At 44.2% G+C, this 22,867-nt stretch overlaps 2 protein-coding genes across 2 annotated transcripts in view; one reads left to right on the top strand and one right to left on the bottom strand.

The window, feature by feature from the left end:
* The first annotated feature begins 2,176 nt into the window (after positions 1–2,176).
* On the top strand, positions 2,177–3,315 carry LTB4R (leukotriene B4 receptor). The gene has a single exon (XM_044662253.1). It carries the CDS (start codon positions 2,177–2,179, stop codon positions 3,227–3,229), a length of 1,053 nt encoding a protein of 350 aa, XP_044518188.1. The 3' UTR covers positions 3,230–3,315.
* Positions 3,316–4,559: 1,244 nt separating this feature from the next.
* Positions 4,560–22,867, bottom strand: part of ADCY4 (adenylate cyclase 4) — a 21,814-nt gene continuing 3,506 nt past the window's right edge. Inside the window, exons 6-25 of the mRNA XM_044665196.1 lie at positions 22,570–22,681; positions 22,173–22,300; positions 21,749–21,907; positions 20,914–21,046; positions 20,321–20,497; positions 12,983–13,026; positions 12,701–12,787; positions 12,414–12,483; positions 11,760–11,857; positions 9,851–9,935; positions 9,104–9,241; positions 8,614–8,721; positions 7,994–8,178; positions 7,704–7,788; positions 6,875–7,033; positions 6,444–6,590; positions 5,949–6,056; positions 5,536–5,650; positions 4,915–5,039; positions 4,560–4,807 (exon numbers count right to left, since the gene is read on the bottom strand). Coding sequence (XP_044521131.1) covers positions 4,655–4,807; positions 4,915–5,039; positions 5,536–5,650; positions 5,949–6,056; positions 6,444–6,590; positions 6,875–7,033; positions 7,704–7,788; positions 7,994–8,178; positions 8,614–8,721; positions 9,104–9,241; positions 9,851–9,935; positions 11,760–11,857; positions 12,414–12,483; positions 12,701–12,787; positions 12,983–13,026; positions 20,321–20,497; positions 20,914–21,046; positions 21,749–21,907; positions 22,173–22,300; positions 22,570–22,681 — 2,416 coding nt within the window. The 3' untranslated portion in view covers positions 4,560–4,654. The remainder of the gene's footprint in view (positions 4,808–4,914; positions 5,040–5,535; positions 5,651–5,948; positions 6,057–6,443; positions 6,591–6,874; positions 7,034–7,703; positions 7,789–7,993; positions 8,179–8,613; positions 8,722–9,103; positions 9,242–9,850; positions 9,936–11,759; positions 11,858–12,413; positions 12,484–12,700; positions 12,788–12,982; positions 13,027–20,320; positions 20,498–20,913; positions 21,047–21,748; positions 21,908–22,172; positions 22,301–22,569; positions 22,682–22,867) is intronic.

Here is a 22,867-nt window from a genome sequence, read left to right as displayed (position 1 = left end):
TGGCGCTCTCTCTCTCTCTCTCTCTCTCTCTCTCTCTCTCTCTCTCTCTCTCTCTCTCTCTCTCTCTCTCTCTCCCCCTTTCTCTCTCCCTCTCTCCAGCTAAGCCCCCAGATGTCTAGATCTAAAAATTTGACTAAGAATTTACAAGAACATATCCATCAGCATCAAGGGAAATGATGGCAGGCTAGAGGACAGATGGGCATTCTGGTCCAAACCCAGAAAAGGAGATTGGGGCTAGTCTCCACCAGTGGAATTTGGATTGGCTTAAAGATGAGACTGGATTTGTTTTGGTTTAGGAGCCTTTTCCCACCTAAATCAGTGGTTCCCAAACTTTTTTGGCCTACTGCCCCCTTTCCAGAAAAAAATATTACTTAGCGCCCCTGGAAATTAATTTTTTAAAATTTTAATAGCAATTAATAGGAAAGATAAATGCACCTGTGGCCATCACTGCCTCCCTGGATAGCTGCAGCACCCACCAGGGGACAATGGCACCCACTTTGGGAATCACTGACCTAAATCATAAAAAGGAATGGATTCAAATTCCCAATTGCTCTAAATCAAGGAATCTCTTGGACCTCAACCTAATGGGGTGAAGAAGGGAAAGATTCTGGGTTTTTCCATCCCTGTCCTTGGCTGGCCTTCTTTTAGAAATTTAAAATGAGTGGATTGATCATCTCTAATGCCCCTTCTACCTTGAATTTTATGCTGCTGTGATGCTATGGGAATGAGTCAAGATGGAGACAGGCAAGGAAAGATGGAAAACACTTAAAGTGGGGAAGGGAAAGGACAATGAAATTTGGTCCTCCAGGTTACTCACATTTAATTAACAAAATCAAAACCTAACACTATTGTAAGGAAACCCTGTTCCCCTTACTACTTCTCAGGCTCCAATCCTAGAGTGTTCAGACATTCTTCTTAGGGCTAACCCTTTTCTTTATCCCATTTCTTTATTTCTCTTTTTCCTTCACATCTGGCCCCACCCTTCCTAACCTCCCTCCCCTCCCCTCCTCTTTGGGGCACAAGGGTTGATTTCTTGCCTGGAGGTGGGAAATAGCATTAAGCACCACCCCTCAGAAAGATGCTTCTCTCATCTTCCTTCTGTTCCCCCTCCCCCTTCTCCACCCCTGCTGCCCCAACACTTCCTTCCCCACCAACTGACAAGTCAGTACCACCCTAAACCTGGGCCAGCCAGGCCTCCTACCACAGGCAAAGAAGGTAAGTGTCTAAGATGGTAGGTGGAGATGAGAAAAAAATCTAGTCCTATGGGAGGAAGAATACTTAAAATTGGAAATATCTGGTTTTACTCAGTGCTCCAGCCTTCTCAACCTGGTAGCATCTCAAGTATCCAAGAGAAGAACCAGGGGAGGGGGATGTAGGAGAAAAGGGGGAAATGGAAGGAGATTGTAGGAGAGCTGGGGGTGATGGGGCCCCAGAGGGTAGAACTGTCAGAGTTGGATGGTCAGTTCCAAAGGTATAGCAAGTCAACCATGCAGGAGAGAGATGTAAGAGGAGACAGAAGAATCAGGGAACTGGGTACAGAACAGGGTAGAGAAAGAGGAAACTCCATTTTATTCTGGCAGTCTTTTTTTTTTTTTTTTTTTAACCCTTACATTCTATCAACTCTTAAGACAGAAGGGCAAAGACTGGACAAAGCCCAGGTCACACATCTAAGAAGTATCTGAGGCCATCTTTGAAACCAGATCTCCCACCTCCAGGTCTGGAGCTCTAACTACTGTGCCACCTAGCTGCCCCACTTTCAGTCCCTTTCTGAAGGGGAGAAGAATTATAGAGGTGTGGAAATGTAGTCAGTGCAAATTTAGCAATTTGGCTCTGTGGGCAGGAAGCCACTTGGCCCAGTTAGGAAATTGGTCCATCTCTCTCCTGAGGTAGCTAAAAGGTGGGGTGGGGATGGGTGGAGCAAGGCAGGACCACCCCTGTAAAGCAGGCTTGGAAAATCCTGATACTAACACATGATGGAATTTTCAGAGATGCTGCCTCATAGTCTAGAAGACTTTCCAAAGTGTAAGGGAACCCTGTTGGGTACTGAACACTTGGCTCATAGTCTTTACTGAGTAGGTACACCCCAGACCAAGGTGAACGGCTGGCAGGAAGTTCTCTCTTTGTCCTGTGCTTAGTCCTCCCTATCTTTCTTGCCGTCACCCTCCAGGGCTTCCCAATGGCTACCAACATCACCACTACTTCACCCTACATGCCCAACTTTATGCTCATCCGATCCCTGTCCATCGTACTGCTCTCGCTGGCCCTGGTCTTGGGACTTCCTGGAAACAGCTTTGTGGTATGGAGCATCTTGACCCAAATGCGACGTCGCTCTGTCACTGCCCTTTTGGTCCTGAACCTGGCACTGGCTGATCTGGCGGTGCTGCTCACGGCGCCTTTTTTCCTCCACTTTCTGGCCCGTGGCTTCTGGTCCTTTGGTCTGACTGGATGCCGCCTCTGCCACTACATCTGCGGAGTCAGCATGTATGCCAGCATCCTCTTCATCACAATCATGAGTCTCGATCGATCCCTGGCCGTGGCTCGCCCTTTCCTCTCCCAGAAATTTCGAACCAAGACGGCTGCCTGGCGGGTCTTGGTGGGCATCTGGGTGGCTTCCGCCATTTTGGCAGTGCCTGTCATTGTGTACCGGCAAGTGATTCCTGTGGCAAAAGACAAAGAGAAATGCGCAGCGAACTACTCCTCCCTGGGCCATATAGCTTTCCATTTGCTGTTTGAGTCCATCACGGGCTTTGTGCTGCCCTTCCTGGCGATCGTGGGCAGTTACTCGGACATCGGTCGGAGGCTGCAGGCCACTCGATTCCGCCGGAGCCGCCGCACTGGGCGCCTGGTAGTGCTGATCATTTTGACCTTTGCCACCTTCTGGCTGCCCTACCACGCCGTGAACCTGGGAGAGGCTGCTAGAGCCCTGGGGGGGTACGGGATAGGAGAGGGGCCAGCGGGGCAGAGACTGCAGGTAGCTCGCTATGTTCTTATTGCCCTAGCCTTCCTCAGTAGCAGCCTGAACCCTTTGCTGTATGCCTGTGCCGGTGGCGGTCTGCTCCGCTCAGCCGGTGTCGGCTTTGTTGCCAAGCTGCTTGAGGGCACTGGCTCAGAGATTTCCAGTACCCGGAAAGGGGGCACCCAGGTTCTATCGCCCCGTGGTAACCCCAACAGTCCTCAGGAACCCGACCCAGCAGAGGGGCTCACTCTCTCCACCAACCCCATTGACTGAATGCCCGAGTAGAGCCTGGGGGCTTGGCAGTGAGCCCTTGCTGGGATCAGCACCCCTTTTCCCAGGGCTGACGGAAGCAGGACGTGGTCTCTCCAGCTGAATCCCTTTCCCCAGGGACGTGGAGTCAGAGAAGCTCTCCGTGTGGACTGATGGTCTGTTTATATAGGAGCTGAATTGACACAGGGGCTGGGACAGTAGGAGAAGAGTTGGAAAAAGATAAGGGTAGAAGAGATCACATTCCAATCTGTCTCCTCATAGCAGTTTTACAAATTAAAAACCAAAGTCTGAAAACTTGTCTATTCATGAGGGATACTCCCTAGAGAGCTGACAGGGGACAACCCAGCCTTTTCCCCAGCAAACTTTCCCCAGTGAAATGCTAGGGCCAGGGGCAGAGAGGTGAGAATCGGGGACAACTCTGGGGCTGTAAAGGAGGCATCTGATGACCACACGTCTGGGTTTGAGGATGGCTCTTTTCTGGCAACAGAATGTGGGAAATGAGGCATCCTGTTTAAGGCCAACGACATACAGAGAAGTTCATAGGCACATATAGACATGCTTACATAAATACATATTATACATGTGCCCCTGAGGAGCCTGCAAATTCCAAATCGCTCATAAGAAAATCAAGAAAGATGTCCATATCACTGTAGACCATCACTACTGTATACTCCGTGTGTCCCTCAGTCTTCTCTAGAAGCCCTGCACAGCTCCAACAAAGAGGGCATTTTCATGACTTCCATCTGGAGGGGTGCCCGTAGTGACTATCGGTGTTTGTCAGATTTCCTGCTGATAAACACTTTAGTCCCACACAGGAGGTAAGCAGCATGATAAGACATCAAGCTTTTAGAATTCCCCTTCATATCTACTTTGAGGCAATTTCTGTTCTTGAATCACTCTGTTCCCTAAGAGCAAACAGTGATCTCAGAGGCCCTTCAATCAAACCCTCTGCCTGAAGATCCAGAAGGGAAGGTCTGATGGTAAGCCTTTCTTAAATTTTTCATCTGGGAGACTAGTGGTTCTGAGAGCAAAACTTTTCTTTGGCATTCATTCATAGGAGAGTTGAAGGGAAAAATCTGCCACGGGGGCTTAATGTCTGGAGTTACTAGGGATGGAAGATCTACAAAGGATCTTCTCAGTTACCCTGAACCAAGAAAAGTAAAGTATATGTCTCAGGATAGAAGCTTTCTCCTTCCTGAGAAGGTGAATGAAGCAAGTTGGAATGGATGAGGGAAGGATACTTTGGTTATCTCTTTCCCAGGAACTGAGAACCCAGCCACTCCCAACTCCATCATCTGTCTTTGGGGAGGAACCAACCAGAGGCAGAATATGATGATGTCAGAAAGCAGCAATCATCACCAAGTAGTAAACGGTGTTGCTTTATTGAGCATTTTTGAAGTGAAAGAATTGAAGGGAAGAGGGCATATTTCAGCTAAGTGTGGTCCCAGGGGGCCCAGTCCGTGCCAATTCTGTGGATAGGAAGTAGGTACGGAGCTGTCCTTTGCCCTTTACTTTGATTACTCCTCTGCTATAGCAGGTGTAGCCCAAAGACTGTAGAACCCGGGCTGTTTCCTCAGTTACCTGGAAAAGATGAGAGAGATAGTGGGTGGGTTGGGGCCATGTTCCTGTTGTCTCTGCCCTGACCCTTGCATGTTGTCTACTCATCACATTTCTCCTGCCTCCCTCACCTGAATCTTGCCCAAAACGCCTGTGCTTTCCATTCTGCTTGCCACATTCACAGTGTTGCCCCAAATGTCATACTGTGGTTTCTGTGCTCCAATTACCCCAGCCACGACTGGTCCATGATTCAACCCTGAAACAGTAGGGAGGAATTCTTGCCCCCAGGGGAAATGCAGTTGAATGCTGGGTAGCGGATGTGGAGAAAGAGTTTGATTTACAAACCAAACACTAGTCAGGCTCACTCTCCAGCAGAAAATGTCACTAAGAGATGAACCAAAGCAACATACTATTTAATTACCCAATCAAACATTGCGAAAGGGATCATAGTTGCTGACAGGACAACATATAAACTTCTCAGGACTGTGTAGGGGAAATATACTTTTTCCCTTCCTGTCATGATGGGATGTCATCATCCCAGGGTCATAGTTATGACTCTGACTTTGAGAGAAGGGTGAGGAATGGCCTTTAGACATCTTGGTCTAGTACATCCAGTACAACCCATGTAGGGTGCTGCTTATAAGGAAAGAATGTCTTAGGGAAGCCCTAAGGAGATCTGAGAGAGATGGGAGGGAGTGTATGGTGAAAGGGACCCTCTATTTGGGCTTGGGGAAGGAGTATGGCACCCTCACCCACACGCAGGCGGAAGTTGTTGAATGAGTGCTTGTTGATGATGTCCAGTTTGGCTCCCAGGGCCACTGCAAACTCCACCATTGTGCCCAGGTGGCTGCAACTTCGTTCAGAGTCCTGGCAACAAGTCCCATCCACCAGAATGAAGCAGCAAAGAAACAGAAACAGCTTGTACCCATATGATACACTAGTGAGGGAGGGGGTAAAGTAATTTTCCCTAGGATGCACCAATGAGGGGAAAAAGACATAAAACATATTAATGAGGGAAGTGGGAGGGTCACTTCCCATGGACGTGACACTAGGGGAACAGAAATAGATTTTAATTTTGGGGTATGACTAAAAGGGGTTGAACCCAGGAGACCTCCCAGAGGTGGGAGAAACTGCTGGAGATGGGGGGGGGGGAAGGATAAAATACCTGCTGGGTGTCCTGTCCAGAGGTGGCATTTAACCCTGTAGCTGCCATGTATGTGCTGCCAATGGTTTTGATCTTTTCCACACCACTGAACTTGGGTTTAGAGAGTAGCTGTGGGGGGAGGTAGCAGTATTGCCTAAGAGCTAGATCAATCTCTCTCTCTCTCTCTCTCTCTCTCTCTCTCTCTCTCTCTCTCTCTCTCTCTTTCTCTTTTTCTCTCCTTATCCCACCCCTATAGTTGAAGTCCCAGCTTTTGGGAGGGGAGACTGGGATAGAGCAGATGTTCAATGGGAAGGAAGTGAGAGCTTGGGTTATTGATGAGTACTGGATAAACAGGGTGCTTGTGGGAGAAGAAAGATGTCCCAAATAGTTAGCCCTGGAGGGGCTACTCCTGGCTAGTGGAAGGATACAGTATATAAAGGTCAGGAAGATTCAGAAGGGCTGATGGGAAATGTTGGGGAATGGGACTTGAAGCACAAAGGTGGGCAGTTTATTCACCTCATCAAAGTCAGCAATGATCTCATTGAGCAGCCGAAGACACTCTAGTCCCTCACGGTTGATGTTGGACTCAGAATAAAACTCCTTGAAATCAGGGACAGAAGCAAAGAGGACACAGACACACTCATAGGATTGGTGGTAGAGGTCCTGGGTGGGGAGAAGAATCAGAAAGGTGAGGCACAGGCTTACCTCAAGTTCTTTGTCTATATGATATGGCTTCTTCCCCCTGTTTACATACTCCAAGGGATCCTCCCAGCCCATTAACTTTTTGCATAGATTGGAGGAGGGAGACAGGTCAACCTGGTGAAGTAGTTTGGGGAAGCTAAAGATTGGGGTACACTTCATTGTGATTATGGGTTAAAGTTCAAGAGCAAGGGCAAGGACAACTCATAGCAGGAAAAGAGTTGCTCTATGGTCAAGGTCAAGGTCACCTCATTTCGCCGGTTCTGACCAATGAACTGGGGGGCAACGTGTGCAGGTAGTACATTTTCCAGCAGTAGCCGAGTCAGGTTCTCCATGGTCTCTGTCTCCTCCCGCTCTTGCCGAAGCTTCTTTTTCCACAGGAAATCCAATCGGCAATAATACTCATTCTGGGAGTTCACCACCATAGGGAGTGGGGGAAAGGGAGGCATCATTGCATGGAATCCAGGGGCCAGGGTGGTGTATACCTTCCACCAAAGGTAAACAGTGGAAGTGGTCTTATCTGTGATCAGAGGCATTGGGAAGAGCTCCCCCCTCACACAAACGCTAAAATATATTTATCCTTTCTCCAAGTTGCTTAAAATTTCATTTCACAATTAAAGGGAAAGCTTAGAGCTTGAACATCTCCCAGAAAAGGTAACAAAAGGACTTAAATTTACATTGAGTTGTGATAGATATGACATCTTTCCCTTTTTGGTCTGGGAAAGAGAGGAAAGAGCTTAAGGACACTGGACTCCTGAAGATGGTGAGAAGAGAGGAAATCAACAGTAAGGAAAGGGTGCAGAAGGGTGAATTGAAGTCACCCAGAAGACAAATTCTTATCTTCTTTGAAATTTTGCCCTGGGACCAACCCTAGGGAAGGAATATGGACACGGAAGATTGGACGGGGACATTAGTGAGAAAACATGAGGGGTGTAGCCAGGGACAAGGTGGATACCAGTTATAGGTATGGAGACCCAACTTCATCCATTCTGGGATTCCCTCAGACAACTGTTTGAGGTCCCCCTCCTCCCCGACATGGATTTGGGGAATGCAGAGACCAGGAGCTAGGAGACTGACCTGCCGAGCCAGCGCCAGAAGAGTAAAGAAGAAGACGAAGAAGGAGATGGCACCCATCACTTTGGGCTCCTTTAGTACCCCAGGCCTGGGGAGGGTACAGGTTAGAACTTCTCACTATGCCCCTTGCCTGAGTCTTCCTCATTTTCCAAATTCCTCTCCACCCTCTTCCCTTCTTTCCCAGTTGTCAGAATCAGCACCAGGGACAGATCCATCCAGCCCAGGTATGCTCTTTCCCCCCACCCTCCAGAATGGTGTGGCCACCTCCTGGGCTCACTCCTCAGTAGTGGTACCTTTGAGCACTGGGGCTCGGGTAGAGATGGGCAACCAGGCAGTCAGAGAGCCAGGCATGGGAATGCAAGAACAGGCTGCAGGAGGCCAACAACCAGAGCAGTAGCAACAGCAGCTTCAATTCGAAGTTCATATGCAGAAAGAGGGAACAGGAGAGGAAGCCCAGCACGCAACAGTGCATGGAGTACTGGAGACAGAGGTAGGGGGAGACGGGGAAGAGGTCAGAGCCACACTCCAAATCGAGAGATCATCTGATCTCTAATGAGGCATGGCACCAGATGACCTCCAAGGCCCCTTCTTCAGACCCTCATGCCAAAGTGAGTGAGGCACCCCTCACTGTGGTATGCCTTTCTAGTTCTATTCCTTGCTGGTCTTTGGGGGTCACCATTCTCCCCACTCCCTTCTCCTTCCCTTTCCTAGTTCCTATTTCTGTGGGTGAACAGAGAACTGAGAAAGGTCAGGGTTTCTCTAGCTCCCCTCCCAACCTGGATGAAGCTTTGTGGCCAGATCCTCTTTTCTTCAGTCTTGATTATGGAAGGAGAAATATTTTTCCCAAGGGCAGAAGGTCTGAAAGCTGGGCCTGGGACAGTGGTTGCTGGGTAGAGCCAGACAAAAGACTCACCGGGACACTGATTAGAGGAAAGGAACCAGAGGTATTCCAGGAGTTGTTGAGAACATCAGTAGAGGAATTGGAGGCTGGGAAGGAGCAGTCTGACATTGGCTGAAAGAACTGTTAGAGGAGAAGGGGTTGAGAGATGATCAAGAAAATTTCCTGAGCACAAAAGTGGGCTGGGGTTGGCCCTTTATTGTCCTGGAGTAATGAGCTTGTGTTTCCTATAATAGGCCAGGTCCTAGTCTAACAGTTTCCTGTGGGGTTAGGGTTGGTTTAGTAGGAGAGAAAGAGTAGCAGAATTAAGGATCTGATAGAAGTACTAGCAAATTCCCAGATACCAATTAACTTGTTCTTAGACCCCAACTGGCTACTTTTGCTCTTCCTTGGAATTTAGGTATTTTTCACTACATTTCTACCCTTAGTGAATCAGCTTTCTCTTTTTCTTTGAACTCCAATTCTAGGGTCAGTTGTCCTCACCCAGAAGCCCAGGTCTGCTTACCAGGTTGACAATGGCCATGGCGAGGACAATAAGGATGGTGGTGGTGCCCAGAGCAACTCGAAGACCAGGCCTTGTGGCTATAGTTCCTGAAAGGGCTGGCAGCCAGTGCAGGAACTTGGGACCCTTCAGGACACACTTCTGGGGAGGGAAGGAATAGAGGAAAATTGAGTTGGATATGAGGCTAGGGCTCTGTATTTAGGCAAGTTTCTGACTAGAATTGCCCCAGTAGGTTCTCTGAGTCCCCTCCCCCCCCCAATCCTCACTTCAATTGACTCTTTTAAATGTTTTAGGACAGAAACAGGAAGTCTTGGTCCTACTCCATTGAGATAATCTATGCCCCAACCCTGTTTCCAGAATGGTAGGATTTGAGCTTGTTTCTGGAATATCTCTAAGATGCTTAGTCTGATAGGACCAAAACAGGATTCCCTTAGCTAGATTCAGAGCTCCATCACCTTGTCTAAGTTATTTTTTTAAGAAAAGGAAAATAAAAATGACCCCCAAGTCCAACAGTTTTTATAGTCATTTTTCTTTTCAACCAACCTCTTCTTCTCTCCACTCTTCTTCTCTTATTATTCTCCTCTCCTGCCCTTTCCCAGTCCATGAACCAAGAAAACTGGATGTGTCCAAAACAAAGCAAAGCCCCAAACCCCAGGTAAATTTGGAACAAAGATACCAGCTGACCCAGGTTACTGGAACAATCTAAATAATAATAATAATCTGCCCTGGGGTTCCCTAGTTGTCTCTTACCGTCATGTGCTCTGAGAAGCAGATGAAGAGGAGGAGGCAGAAGAGGATGAAGATGATGCCATAAGTGACAGCCAGAGCTGGGGGTCTAACAGAGACAGGAATAAATCACTCATATAATTCTTCTGGGCAATCATCTTTATGGGCTATCCACGTGGAGCTTTCTGCCTGGGAAGAGGGTTCTGGACAACTTAATCTTGTGTTGCTAAATTATGAGTCTATGAGGACCAAGTGGAATAGTTGTGGAACCAAGGCTTGGAATACAAAATGAATTAGGGCCAGCCTAGAGCTAAAAATTAGAAGTAATGGGGAAGCACCTTTATCAAAATAACTTTATGGGCATTTAGACTAATAAATGAGCCCATTTAGACTAAAAAATTGAGCCCAATCTTGACATCTCATCTCACCAATGGACAAAGTCAGGAAACGAGGGTCCTACATATTAGGTAATTTAATTCTCTAAGCCTCAGTCTCTTCATCTGTCAAATGAGTATAATACTTTTTGGATGGAAGTCTTGTGAGGATCAAATGAGACAATATAAGAAGCACTTTGTTTTCATAAAGCACTATAGAAATGGAAGTTATTCTTTTTATTCTACATATTAGAATGTAGAGAACTTTAATTTGGAGTCAGGATGACCTGAGTTCAGATCTAGCCTTAGACACTTACTAGCTTTGTGGTCCTGGTCAAGTTGGTTAACCTTTGTTTCAATTTTCTTACTTGTAAAAAGAGGATAATAATATCACCTACCACCCAAAGTTGTTGTGAGGATCAAATGAGATAATAATTGTAAAACATGTTGCAAACCTCAGCGCTATACAGATGGCACAATTATTAAATCATTATTGTGGTTGGAGGCACACTGGGTTCTTGAAGATAGGGATCTCTAGCAGATCTCATCAAATTTGTTTTTTTAAACCTTTGCTTTTTGGGGGGCAGCTGGGTAGTTTAGTGGATTGAAAGCCAGGCCTAGAGACAGGAGGTCCTAGGTTCAAATATAGTCTCAGACCCTTCCCAGCTGTGTGACCCTGGGCAAGCCACTTAACCCTCATTGCCTACCCTTTACCACTCTTCTGCCTTGGAGCCAATACACAGTATTGATTCCAAGATGGAAGGTAAGAGTTTAAAAAAATAAACCTTTGCTTTCTGTCTTAGAACCACAACTTAATATTCATCCCAAGGCAGAAGGGAGGTAAGGGCTAGGCATTTGGGGTTAGGCTGGGAAGTGTCTGAGCCAAATCTGAACGCAGGACCTCCCATTTCTAGGCCTGTCTCTCTATCCATTGAGCCACCTAGCTGTCCCTAGATCTCATCAAGTTTTAAAGGCTTCAAGTATGATCCTGGTACTTAAGGGCCAGGCTAACTACACTAAAAGAAACTCATCATCAGAGAGCTAGCCACCAGGTAGGGACATTATCAGGCCAAAGCAACTCAAGAGGACATAGTAAAATGTTTGAGAGATTGTGATCTAGTCTGATGAAGTCTTATTAAAATATGTTTACAGGCTCTTGAAAGTGTGAAATGTGAGGAATGATGATCATGATGAGTTCCTAAGGCTACCTCTGTACTCCCACCTCAGCCATCCTTTCCCATCTCCCTGGAGAATGAAAAAAAATGAAGGAAAAAGATGGGGTGAAAATATGGAAGGAGGGAAGAGATGGTAAGGGGAATCAACAATAGTAATAACTTCCATTACAAAACACTTTCAGGACAACCTCATTTGATGAAGAAGGAAACTAAGGCTTAGAGAGTTTAAGTGACTTCCCCAGGGTCATATATTTAGTGGTACAATTCTTCTGAATCTAGATTCAATAGTCTTTTCCCTACAATTCCTCAGTGTGGGAGAAAAACATTTCCCTTTCATGCCCAGGTTCCTCCAGGGAGGCTGGGGCAAAGGTAGGAGGAGCTCACCTGTTGGCCACAAGCATCTGAATGGTGAAGTTGGAAAGGAAAACCAGAAAGGTACAGGCTGCATAATACTTGAAGGCAGGAAGAGCGGAGAGCCGATACTAAGAGAGAAGGGGTTGGATGTAAAGGCTGAGACAAATGGATCAATCCTGTCCATCACCTTGGAGTCAATCTAGGCTTAGAATTTGGGTTCCCTTACACCACCATTCACAGTGTATATCTTCCTACTTCAACCATATCTTCAATTCAATCTTCAGAATATCCCCTCTATTGTAGGGGAAACATAGGCCAAGAAGAAATATGTATGACTCAATGGGTACACAAATTGGTGGGAAGAAAAAGAAGGCTTCTTCGGAACAGGCAAGGGATTGTGTGTGTGTGTATGTGTGCCCATGTGCCCATGTGTACAATTCCAAATCAGGTTATAGTTAAGTGGTATCAAGGCATGAAGTACTAAACATACCTGAGAAAATATTCCCAACCCAACTCCAGAACTGTCTTCTGTAGTCAGCCTATAGAAAGTGCTTAATCAATATCAGTTGATTAACTGGTCCATGGTTGGGCATGGCAAGGACTTTGGGTCAACTGGCCTGGAAGTTCTTTAGGGGCCCTTTGGCATCCCCCTTCACCTCTCCCTTAGAGTCAATCTGCCCATACCTCCTTCTCCATCTCTTTCTCTCTGAAGTATAAGGTCAGTGGGCTGAAGTCCTTAGATCGTTTCCATTGCCTGAAGAAGTGGGTAGAGGTGAGGTTCATAAAAATGTGAGCTGGTTATAGAAATTCCATTTTTTCTCTAAACTAGAGTCAGGGATGCCCTACTTTCTCATAATCATGAAAGCCATATAGAAGGGCACCACCTACCAACTCCCATTCTCTCCCAGTCCCTTATTCCCTGGTTCCTCAATATTGGGATTCCTGAGATCTAGGTTCTAATTCCCACTTACTTCTGGGAATTGAGCTGTTCGATGACTTGAAAGAACTTTTCATCCCCAGTGTCCAGTTCATCCTCAAGTCCCCGAGGGGTTCGAGTCCTGTTGGGAGGAGACGTCAGCCCATCACCAGAGAAACTGTCTTGTTACTCTCATGTCTCTGGGCTAACTTGGAGCTATTGTATGGTAAGGACAGGATAATGGAAATGTGTTTCAACTCCCTGTACTTTCAGCTACCTCTGCCCTCATCCCAGCTCCCCAGGCCAGTCAAGTTAAGTGTATTAGGCTTCTTCTCACCGGTCCAGACTCCTCTGTGGGCCCAGGGAGGCCAAGGCATTTTCCTGTTGAAGAAAAACAGAATAAATGAAGAAATTCTGTTAGCAAATATCTCCCAGTTGTCTTGAAGCAATATAAGCTGTGAATTTCAAGTTTAAAAACAATCATTAATGCCTCTAGTGGAGATGTCCTTTATTACTTTTCTTTTAAAATTTTATTTTTATTTTGAATAAATCTAAAGTGGTCAAAATTAGAAGGGAAATGGGTAACTAGAAAAATTTTTATAGTAAGTATCCCTTATAAAGGTCTCAAATCCAAGATAAATGTGGAACTAATTCAAATTGAAAAGACCAGGAACCATTCTTTTTTTTTTTTTTTTTAAACTCTTAACTTCTGTGTATTGGCTCCTAGGTGGAAGAGTGGTAAGGGTGGGCAATGGGGGTCAAGTGACTTGCCCAGGATCACACAGCTGGGAAGTGTCTGAGGCCCGATTTGAACCTAGGACCTCCTGACTCTCAATCCACTGAGCTACCCAGCTGCCCCTCAGGAACCATTCTTGAACAGAAAAAATGGCCAAAGGATCTGAAAGGCAATTTTCAAAGAAAAAAAATCTAAGCTCTCAGCAACCATATAAAAACCCCAGTCTAAATCATTAATAGTAAAAGAAATGCAAAATTAAAAAAAATTTGAGGTTCCAACCTCATATCCATCAAACTGGCAAAAATGACAAAAGAGGAATATGACAAATATTGGAGTGGCTGCAAGAAAACAGTCTCTCTAATGTACTGCTGATGTAGCTATGGATCGTTTCAGCCATTCTAGAAAGGAACTGGGAACTATTCCCCCCAAATCACTAAACTGCCTTTTGTCCTCACAATATCACTAATAGGCTTATACCCTAAAGAGATCAGAGAAAGAGAAAAAGTCCTTATATGTATATAGGAGTTCTTTTCAGAGTAGCTAAACATGGAAACTAAGGGGATGACCTCCTGTTGGGAAATGGCTAAGCAAATTGTGGTATATGAATGCAATGGAATGTAATTGTGTCATAGAAATGAAGAAATGGACATTTTCAGAGGCAACTGGAAAAGGAAGGAGGGAGGAAGAGAATAAACATTTATATAGTGCTTTCCATGTTTCAGGCACTGTACTAACAGCTTTTACAAAAATTATTTCATTTGGTCTTCACATTAACTCTGTGAGGTAGGTACTCTCATTATTATAGTGGAGGAAACTATAGCAAGTGGAGGTTAAGGGACTTGCCTAAAGTCATACAACTAAGTGTCTGAGACCAATCGGAACTCAAGTGTTCCGGACTCTAGGTCCAGCACTCTATCTAGCTACCAGGAAGACCTATACAAGCTGATCCAGATTGAAGTGAGCAAAACTAGAACAACTTATTCAATGATAACAAAATTATAAAGGAAAAAAAAATGTGAAAGACAGAACTTTGAACAATGCCATGATAAACCAAGAGACCAAAAGGCAATTTGCCGCTTGACAGAGAGGTAACCAAACTGAAAAAGCAGAAAGAGACCCGTGTTTTCAGATGTGACCTATGTGGGAATTTGTTTTGCTGGATTCTTCAACTTTGTATTGAGGGTTTAAATATTTATTTTTCATTTGTTTAAGAAGAGAGTGGGAGGGAGAGAATAATAAAGGAAAAAACTCCGAAGAATATTTGTTATAATATGCCACATTTGTTTTAATACAATTCACTGTTGTACAGTGGTGTTGTTTTAAATTAAAACTCAGGCACTAAACTAACACTGAAAGAGAAATGGTAAAATTACTCCATCATCTTGCTACTTTAAAAAATCTATCTATCACCTATCTTTCTGTCTGTATTTCTTATCTACTTCAATATATTAAGGTTTTTTTTTAAACCTTTCTTTACCTTCTGTCTTAGAATCAATACCTTATATTAGTTCTAAGGCAGAAGCAATAAGGGCTAGGCAGTGGGGGCTAAATGACTTGCCTAGGGTCACACAACTAGGAAGCATCTGAAGTCATATTTGAACCCAGGACCTCCCAATCTTCAGGCTTGGATCTCTATTAACTGAACCACTTAGCTGCCCCCTTCAATATGCTATTTTAATGGAATAGGACTGCCATTCATAGTAGTACTATTGGTGAGCACTTATTGCAAAAAATGTGCTGAGCATACAGGATTTAAATCATTGCATTTCTAAGCACTTATGCTATAATAAATTTTTATTATATATTAATATGTATATGCTATAAATAATTTTTTTAAAAAGTGTGAAATACTAAAAAAAAATTTGAGGGGACAGTGGAGATTGAATCCAGAATAGGAGATATCTGAAGGGGATAATACAAGGGTTGATGATATTCGAGAATATGATAAATTAAGCTAATCACCCTGACCCACTTTATTTTGACACTACAGCTACTTGTAGCTAGGACTACAGTCTAGAAGAGGCAGCTAGATGAGGAAGACATGACTCCATCAGCTTTTACTAAGAAAAAGAACAAGGCTCAGATTCCTGGGATTTTAAAAGGAGCTCTAATTCTGAACACAAGAGCCTTGAGTTCAGATCTTCACTATGATACTCACTAGATGTATGACTTTGGACAAGTCACAACCTCTCTGAGCCTCACTACTCATTTTATATGATGGTGATGATTATGTGGTGGCACTACCATGAAGACATTTTAGAATACTTAATTGCCTAAATGTGAAATTTTATTTTTCTTACTAATTACATGTAATAACAAATTTCCACATAAGTTTTCTGAACTTATAGGATTCAAATTGTCTCTCTCTCTCCTTCCCTCCTCCCTCCCAGAGCTGTCAAGCAATTCATTCTGGGTTATATGTGTATTATCACACAGAACATATTTCCATATTGTTCATTTTTATAAGTGAATAATTGTATAAAACCAAATTCCCAAAACATATACCCAAATACATTATTATTATTATAATATCTCTAATCCTCTCCTTCCCTCAATGAGGGCAAAAAAACAGAAATTTTCACCCCAACCCACATGTGGTCTCTGATAACTACCTGGGACTACCAAAAGAATATAAAAAAGGACCAAATCCAGGCAAGTCATTCCTTCCAAAGGGTGGCAGAGCCCAGCCCTAATATAAAGTCTAAAGTCAGGAAGTAAAGTTGGAAAAATTCACAAGCAAACAAAAATAATACTATGAAAAAGAGCTGTTACAGTAACAAGAATGTTCAAGATAGAAACCCAGAAGAAGAATATAGTGCCAAAATATCTACAAGCAAAAGAAAAACACAACTTGGACATGAATTCAATTAGAATTCCTGAAAGAAATAAGGCAAGAGTTTTTTTGAGGGTTAAACATTATTTCCTAAATAAAAAAGAGTACTAGAGGAAACAATTGAAAAAGGAATGAAAGCACTAAAGAAAAATTGGAAAAGAAATGTTAGCTATTGAAGAAACAATTGTAAAGAGAATGAACAGCTTTGGCAAGAGGTATGAAACTTTAAACAAACAATAACTTCTTTGACACTTAGAATAGACTAAATGACTCCATGAGACAAGACTCCACAAGACAATATTGAAACAAAATTAAAAGACTGGAGGGGAATAAACCCCCAGAAGAAAACATAAAATATTGTACATAAATAACTATGGACCCAGAAAACAGATTAAGGAGTGAGAATTTAAGAATCATTGAACTATCTGAAAGCCATGACCAAAAAAGAGAACCTAGATATATTTCAAGAAATAATGAAAGAAAAGTACCTAGATATCTTAGAAACAGAGGGCAAAGTGAAAATAAAATTCATCGGTCAGTTATCTCTTAAAAGCAACCTCCAAAATGCCTGTCCTTTGATCCAGCCATACCATTGTTGGGTTTGTACCCCAAAGAGATCATAGATAAACAGACTTGTATGAAAATATTTATAGCTGCGCTTTTTGTGGTGGCAAAGAACTGGAAAAGGAGGGTATGTCCTTCAATTGGGGAATGGCTGAACAAACTGTGGTATATGCTGGTGATGGAATACTATTGTGTTAAAAGGAATAATAAACTGGAAGGAGTTCCAGGTGAACTGGAAAGACCTCCAGGAACTGATGCAGAGTGAGAGGAGCAGAGCCAGAAGAACATTGTACACAGAGACTGATACACTGTGGTAAAATTGAATGTAATGGACTTCTGTACCAGCAGCACTGCAATGACACAAGACAGCTCTGAGGGATTTATGGTAAAGATGCTACCCACATTCAGAGGAAGATCTGCAGGAGAGGAAATATATAAGAAAAACAACTGCTTGAATGCATGGGCTGAGGCGGACATGATTGGGGATGTAGACTTGAAACCACCACACCAATGCAACTAACAACAATCTGGAAATAGGTCTTGATCAACGACACATGATAAAACCAGTGGAAATGTGCGTCGGCCATGGGGGGGGCAGCGGGGGGGGGGTGAAGGGGAAAGTAGGAGCATGAATCATGTAACTATGTTTAAAACGAATATTAATAAATGTTTAAAAAAAAAAAGCAACCTCCAAGTAAAAACTCCCAGGTACATTATAACCAAAATCCAGACCCTCTAGATCAAATAAAAAATACTGCAAGGAGCTAGGAAGAATTCAAGTACTGATGAACCACAGTCAGGAGCACATGAGATTTAGCGCTCCTAAAGAAGCAGAGAGCTTAGATTACAGTATTCCAAAAGGCAAAAGATAGTGACTGACAACCAAGAATAACTTATCCAGTAAAATTGAATATAATTATACATGGGAAAAAATAATTTTTTAATGAAATAGAGAACTTCCAGATATTCTTGATGAAGAGAGTAGAACTGCACAGAAACTCTGAAAAACATTTTTTGAGGGAAATGTAAAAAGGTAAATTGGAGTGACCAATCCTAACTGACCACACAAGGATGAACCGTTTACATTCTAACATGGGAAGGAGATACATGTGTTCCCTCCAAACCCTATCATCTTTAGGGATCATAGAGGGAGTCCATTGAGATAAGGAGCATGGGAGTGGTTTTTATTTATATTTTGATGTTCTTAAAAGAAGAAAGGAAAGGGTGGGGTGGGATGGAAAGATTTACTAGAAGGGGGGGTGGAAAGGAAGTTGGAGGGTGGGAGAAATTATCTCATAATTTGTGTGAACAAGTAAAAGACTGTTCAAAACAAGGAAGAACAGGTGACATTTTAATCAACTTTTATCTGACCTGGTCAAATGAGGGAAAATATGCACACAGACTGTGTGTAGAAATACAATTACACTCAACAGGAAAACAAGAGCGAAAAGAAAAGAGAGGAGAATAAGAGAGAGGGTAGACTGTAGGAGGGATAGCTCCTAAACAAAATAAATTCTAACTAAAGAAGATGGATCTCAAAGACAGATTGAAGACAAAAAGAAAGAATTGATAAGAATCTTCAACTGGCCTCTGGGTGACGGCAAGAGAAGAGGAACAGGAGAACCGAAGTAGATTGTATCAAACCTAGAATGCTGCTGCTAAGCACACTACTCTCACAACTCTTATTTTTTACTTAAAAAAAAAGGGGGGGGTGAGGAAATTGATTTCATGAAACTTGTTCTTTATTAAAAAAAAAAAAAGATGGGGAAACTGATCAACACAGTGACTAATCATGATTCCAGAGGATGTACCATGAAACTTGCTACCTTCTTCCTGACAGAGGGTGGGTAGGCTCAGGATGCACACTGAGACATATTTTTTGGACCTAGCCAATGTAAGAATTTGTTTGGTTTGGCCATGAATATTTATTAAAATAGTTTTATATTAATTAATTTAAAAACTCTTACCTTCTGTCTTAAGATCAATACTATTTATTGGTTTCAACGTAGAAGAGTAGTAAGGGCTAGGTAATGGAGACTGAGTGACTTGCCTAAAGCCACATAGCTAGTAAATATCTGAGGTCAAATTTGAACACAGGACCTCCCATCTCTGGACGTGGCTCTCAATTCACTGAGCCACCTTGATGCCCTCTAATTTATTTATTTGTTTGTTTTTTTAATGAGGAAAAGGGAGAAAGGAGAGGGAGAGAAAAGATAAGTTTAGGGAAAAAACATACAGTTAATAATTTTGTTTTCCAAGAATCTGGATATATATGAAATGGCTCATCACCAGTAGACTGAACATTAGATTGTTTGTTTATTTTTTCCTGACCCTTACCTTTTGTCTTAGGATCTATAATGTGCATGGATTCCAGGGCAGAAGAGGTAGGCAATTGGGGTTAAATGACTTGCCCAGGATCATACAGCTAGGAAGTATGTGAAGTCAAGCCCAGGAGCCTAGTTCACTTAAGTCTTTTCTCCATTCTACTTCAAACTCTGACAATGTACTTCTGATGGACATCAAGAGATAGGGCTTAATTGGGTCTGGTACTGTCTGGAAAAATCATATATACTTTTGTAGTTGGAAGGGAACTCAAAGGTTATCTGGAGTAAGACCTTCATTTTACAAATGAGAAAGCTGACCTCCCTGTGTTCAGGCCTGGCTCTCTATCCACTGAGCCACTTAGCTGCCCCATTAGATGGTAAACTCCTTGAGTTCAGGGACTGTGTTCTGCCTCTTTTTGTATCCTAGAGCTTAGCAAAATGCCTGGCACATAGTAGTCCATTAATAGATGTTTATTAGCTGACTAGCAAAAAAAAAAAAAGTGACTTTTAAATTTGATTTCATCTTTGTAAATTTGATTTCATCTTTTGAGAGAAGACGGTACAAATAATATGATTTGTGGTGGCCTCATCATTCCTCCTCTCCTCCCCTGAATTGCTGTGGAAAATCTTCTCTAAGAAAGACTGAATAAGTTTTGTTTTGTTTTGTTTTAAAGCTGTAACAGACTCTATTTGAATTAAACAGAAACATTTCCTGATAGGAAGGGGTGTGTAATACCGGAATTGGTGACCCAGACAAACAGTGGTATCTCTCTCTCTGTGTATTTCTGTCTAGTCTGGAGATAGGAATATCCCAACTGGGGGGTAGAAACAATTGAAAGGGAATTGAGATGATGCCTGTGGAGCCCAGCCAGGTAAGGAGGTTTAGGACTTGGGAATCTTCCTGAGGCGATCTTAGAAGCCAGATAGGTAGAAAACAGTGAACTTCACTTTTTTCCTAGAAGAGCAGTTCAAAGTCTGAGTTAATCCTCTGTCTAACCCAGCTGGAGAAAGAAGTAGGAATCTGGGAGTATTAGAAGACATCAAGGGTTATAATAGGGAAGAAATTCCACTTGAGAGGTGTGGGGGACGTATAGGGGCCTGAAGACATTTGGGTATAGATGGACAGTACTGAGAGAAGGGATGTATGTTCCAAAGGTTACAATGGAGGCATCTATCCCAGGCAGAGACTGAAGTGCCCAGATAAAGGAGTAGACATACCAGAAGAGGGGGTGAGGTGGGTACAGGACTGTCCAGGTGGCCGAGGTGGGCAAAAGGCTTGGCTGCACCCCAGGACTCCAAGTATCGGGTCATCAGAAGTGATGGACGCATCTTGGGTCCCTCAGGAGGGGACAGTGGTCCCCCTGCAGTTACTTCCTCTTCTTCTTCCTCCTCTGCCTAGGTAATTTCAAAGGAAGGTGGGATGATGGCATGACTCCCTCCACCATTTTGCCATACCCCAACTCAAATTCCTCAGGGAATGGAAGGAGCCTAATTCTCTTAAGTCTTTTCTCCATTCTACTTCAGACTGGCAATGTACCTCTGATGGAGTCAAGAGAAAGGGCCTAATTGGGTCCAGTGGTATTTGGAAAAATCATGAAGACTTAGAAGTCATCAGGGAACAAGATCTTCATTTTACCAATGAGAAAGCTAAAACCATAGAAGAAGTACTTGTTCCAAACCATAGTGTTAGTAAGGAGATCCGGAATTTTTCCTAGGTTATTTAATTCCAAATTCAGGACTCTTCTTTTCAGGGGCTCAGTTAGTCTAGGTTATCAGCTGTGTTGATAGAGAGGGTAGGGGTGGGGTCTCACCCTTGGGTCAATGACCAGGTAGGTGGGTTCCCCAAGGTCTCGGAGATACGGGTCCCGATGCCCGGGGGCTGCATCCTCCACAGCATAAGCCCCTCCCAACAGGGCCAGGGTTGCCCCAGTGATGTGCACTCGACTTGGGAGTGAGGAGAAGAAGGGAAAATGGAGTGTCAGTAGCCCCAGCCTTCTTATTCATCCACTGCAAAAGTCACAGAATTTTAGAGTTGGAAAAGCCCTAGGAGGTCACAGTGTCATAAGTCTAGCCCTAGAAGGGACCTTGGAAGCCATCTGGGCCAACTCCTTCATTTTACAAATCATCTTGATCAACTTCCACCGAACTATTCATTCCACACATATTTACTGAGCAAGTCCTGTATTCAAGGTATTTGTGTTTGGATTAGGAACTCTGTGCCCAGGCCTCTATTTACCCTATCTGCCACTCCTCACCACCCCACTACCTTAGTCCCTTCTGCCCAGTAATAAACCCCTTTCCCCAATCACTCTGCCTCAGCTCTGGGCTCTAGACATATCCAAATATCCACATAATTATACTATACACATTTTCGCATATACTATGTACATGTGTACATAGGCTATATAGGTATACTCTATCTATACACATAGGTATGCATATACAAACATAGAGAGTCGGTTTGCCCTCAGGCTAGGTCCATTAGAGCCGATGTTATTGGTCAGGGGGTGAGGGGAGGTCCTGGCCCGGTGAGGGCAGAGAGTTGCTCCAAACTTAAAATGTTCGAGGCACAACCCTGTTCCTGTTGCTCCTGTGAGTCTCAGCTTGTGTCTGGGTCCTAGAACGGGGCAGACCTACACTACTCACCCCGGCACTCCACCAGCCTCCATGTGGTTGGCCAGGGTGACGTCATGGGACCAGACGTCGTATTGCCACTTCTGAAGCCCGATGACCCCGCAGAGCACACTGCCCGAGTGCACGCCCACACGCATGTTGATGTCCACTCCCGTGGCTGCCCGCAGCTTCCTGAGAAAGGGCAGAAAACGGGCAGGCTCAGCCCAGGGCTGATCTGAACTCAGATTCTCTCCCTGAAGCATAACCTCCCATTCTGCCTAAGCCACGACCTCTACTTCGGCAGATGGGCTTCCGCAATTTACGGTAAACCCAGCGCTGCTCGCCCACCCAATTTCCCTCATTGATCTCCCGGCCTCCAGATCTCTGGGCTTCCAGTTCTTTCCTTTTATTTATTTTTTTTTTTCGGTCCACCCCACGGTGTCTCCCAAGCGCTGACCGGATAGCACGGCACATGTCCAGCCCCATGCGCACGCAGTTGAGTGCGTGGTCCGGCAGAGAAAGTGGCAGACCAGAAACGCAATAGTAACAGTCTCCCAGAATCTTAATCCGCATGCATTCGTGTTCCTGGGGAAGCAAGAAAGGGGGGAAGAGAGAACGGACATATGACAAGGGCACGGAGGGACAGGATCGTTAGGGTAAGTGGACTGAAGAGTAGGCATGATTCGGAATGTGTGTGTGGGGGGGGGGGGGGGTGTGCTATGGAGCTCAGGTATCGGGAAGTCTCTCAGAATTGGAAGTTTCTGAGGGAGTGAGCGCGTCTTGGGGCCTGGAAGTGGCTGAGAACCTTTCAGAAGGCTAAGGGGTCTTTTTCAAAGGCGGGAGTCGGCTCTAACCTTGGCGATCTGATCGAACTTGCCAAAGAGTTCATTCAGCATAAGCACCAGTTCCTTCGGGGAGCATTCGCTGGCCAGTCGAGTGAAGCCAACAATGTCTGCGTACAGCACACTGAGGTAGAGGGGTGGGGAATAGAAATTAGAACCACACAATCCTGTGGAACGAAGTGCAGGTGGTTCTCTCCTCCCCTCCTTTCCCTGTTGCCTGTTTCCCTGTTTCCACTCCTCACCCCAGTCATCATCCCACCGGCTCATCATCATCATCATCATCATCATCATCTCCTCTCTCTCTCTCTCT

This window comes from Gracilinanus agilis, chromosome 2 (genome assembly GCF_016433145.1).
Source record: "Gracilinanus agilis isolate LMUSP501 chromosome 2, AgileGrace, whole genome shotgun sequence".
In the NCBI taxonomy this organism is placed as follows: Eukaryota; Metazoa; Chordata; class Mammalia; order Didelphimorphia; family Didelphidae; genus Gracilinanus; species Gracilinanus agilis.
The sequence above is the reverse complement of the archived record's forward strand: the minus strand, read 5'-3'. Positions and strand labels throughout refer to the sequence as shown.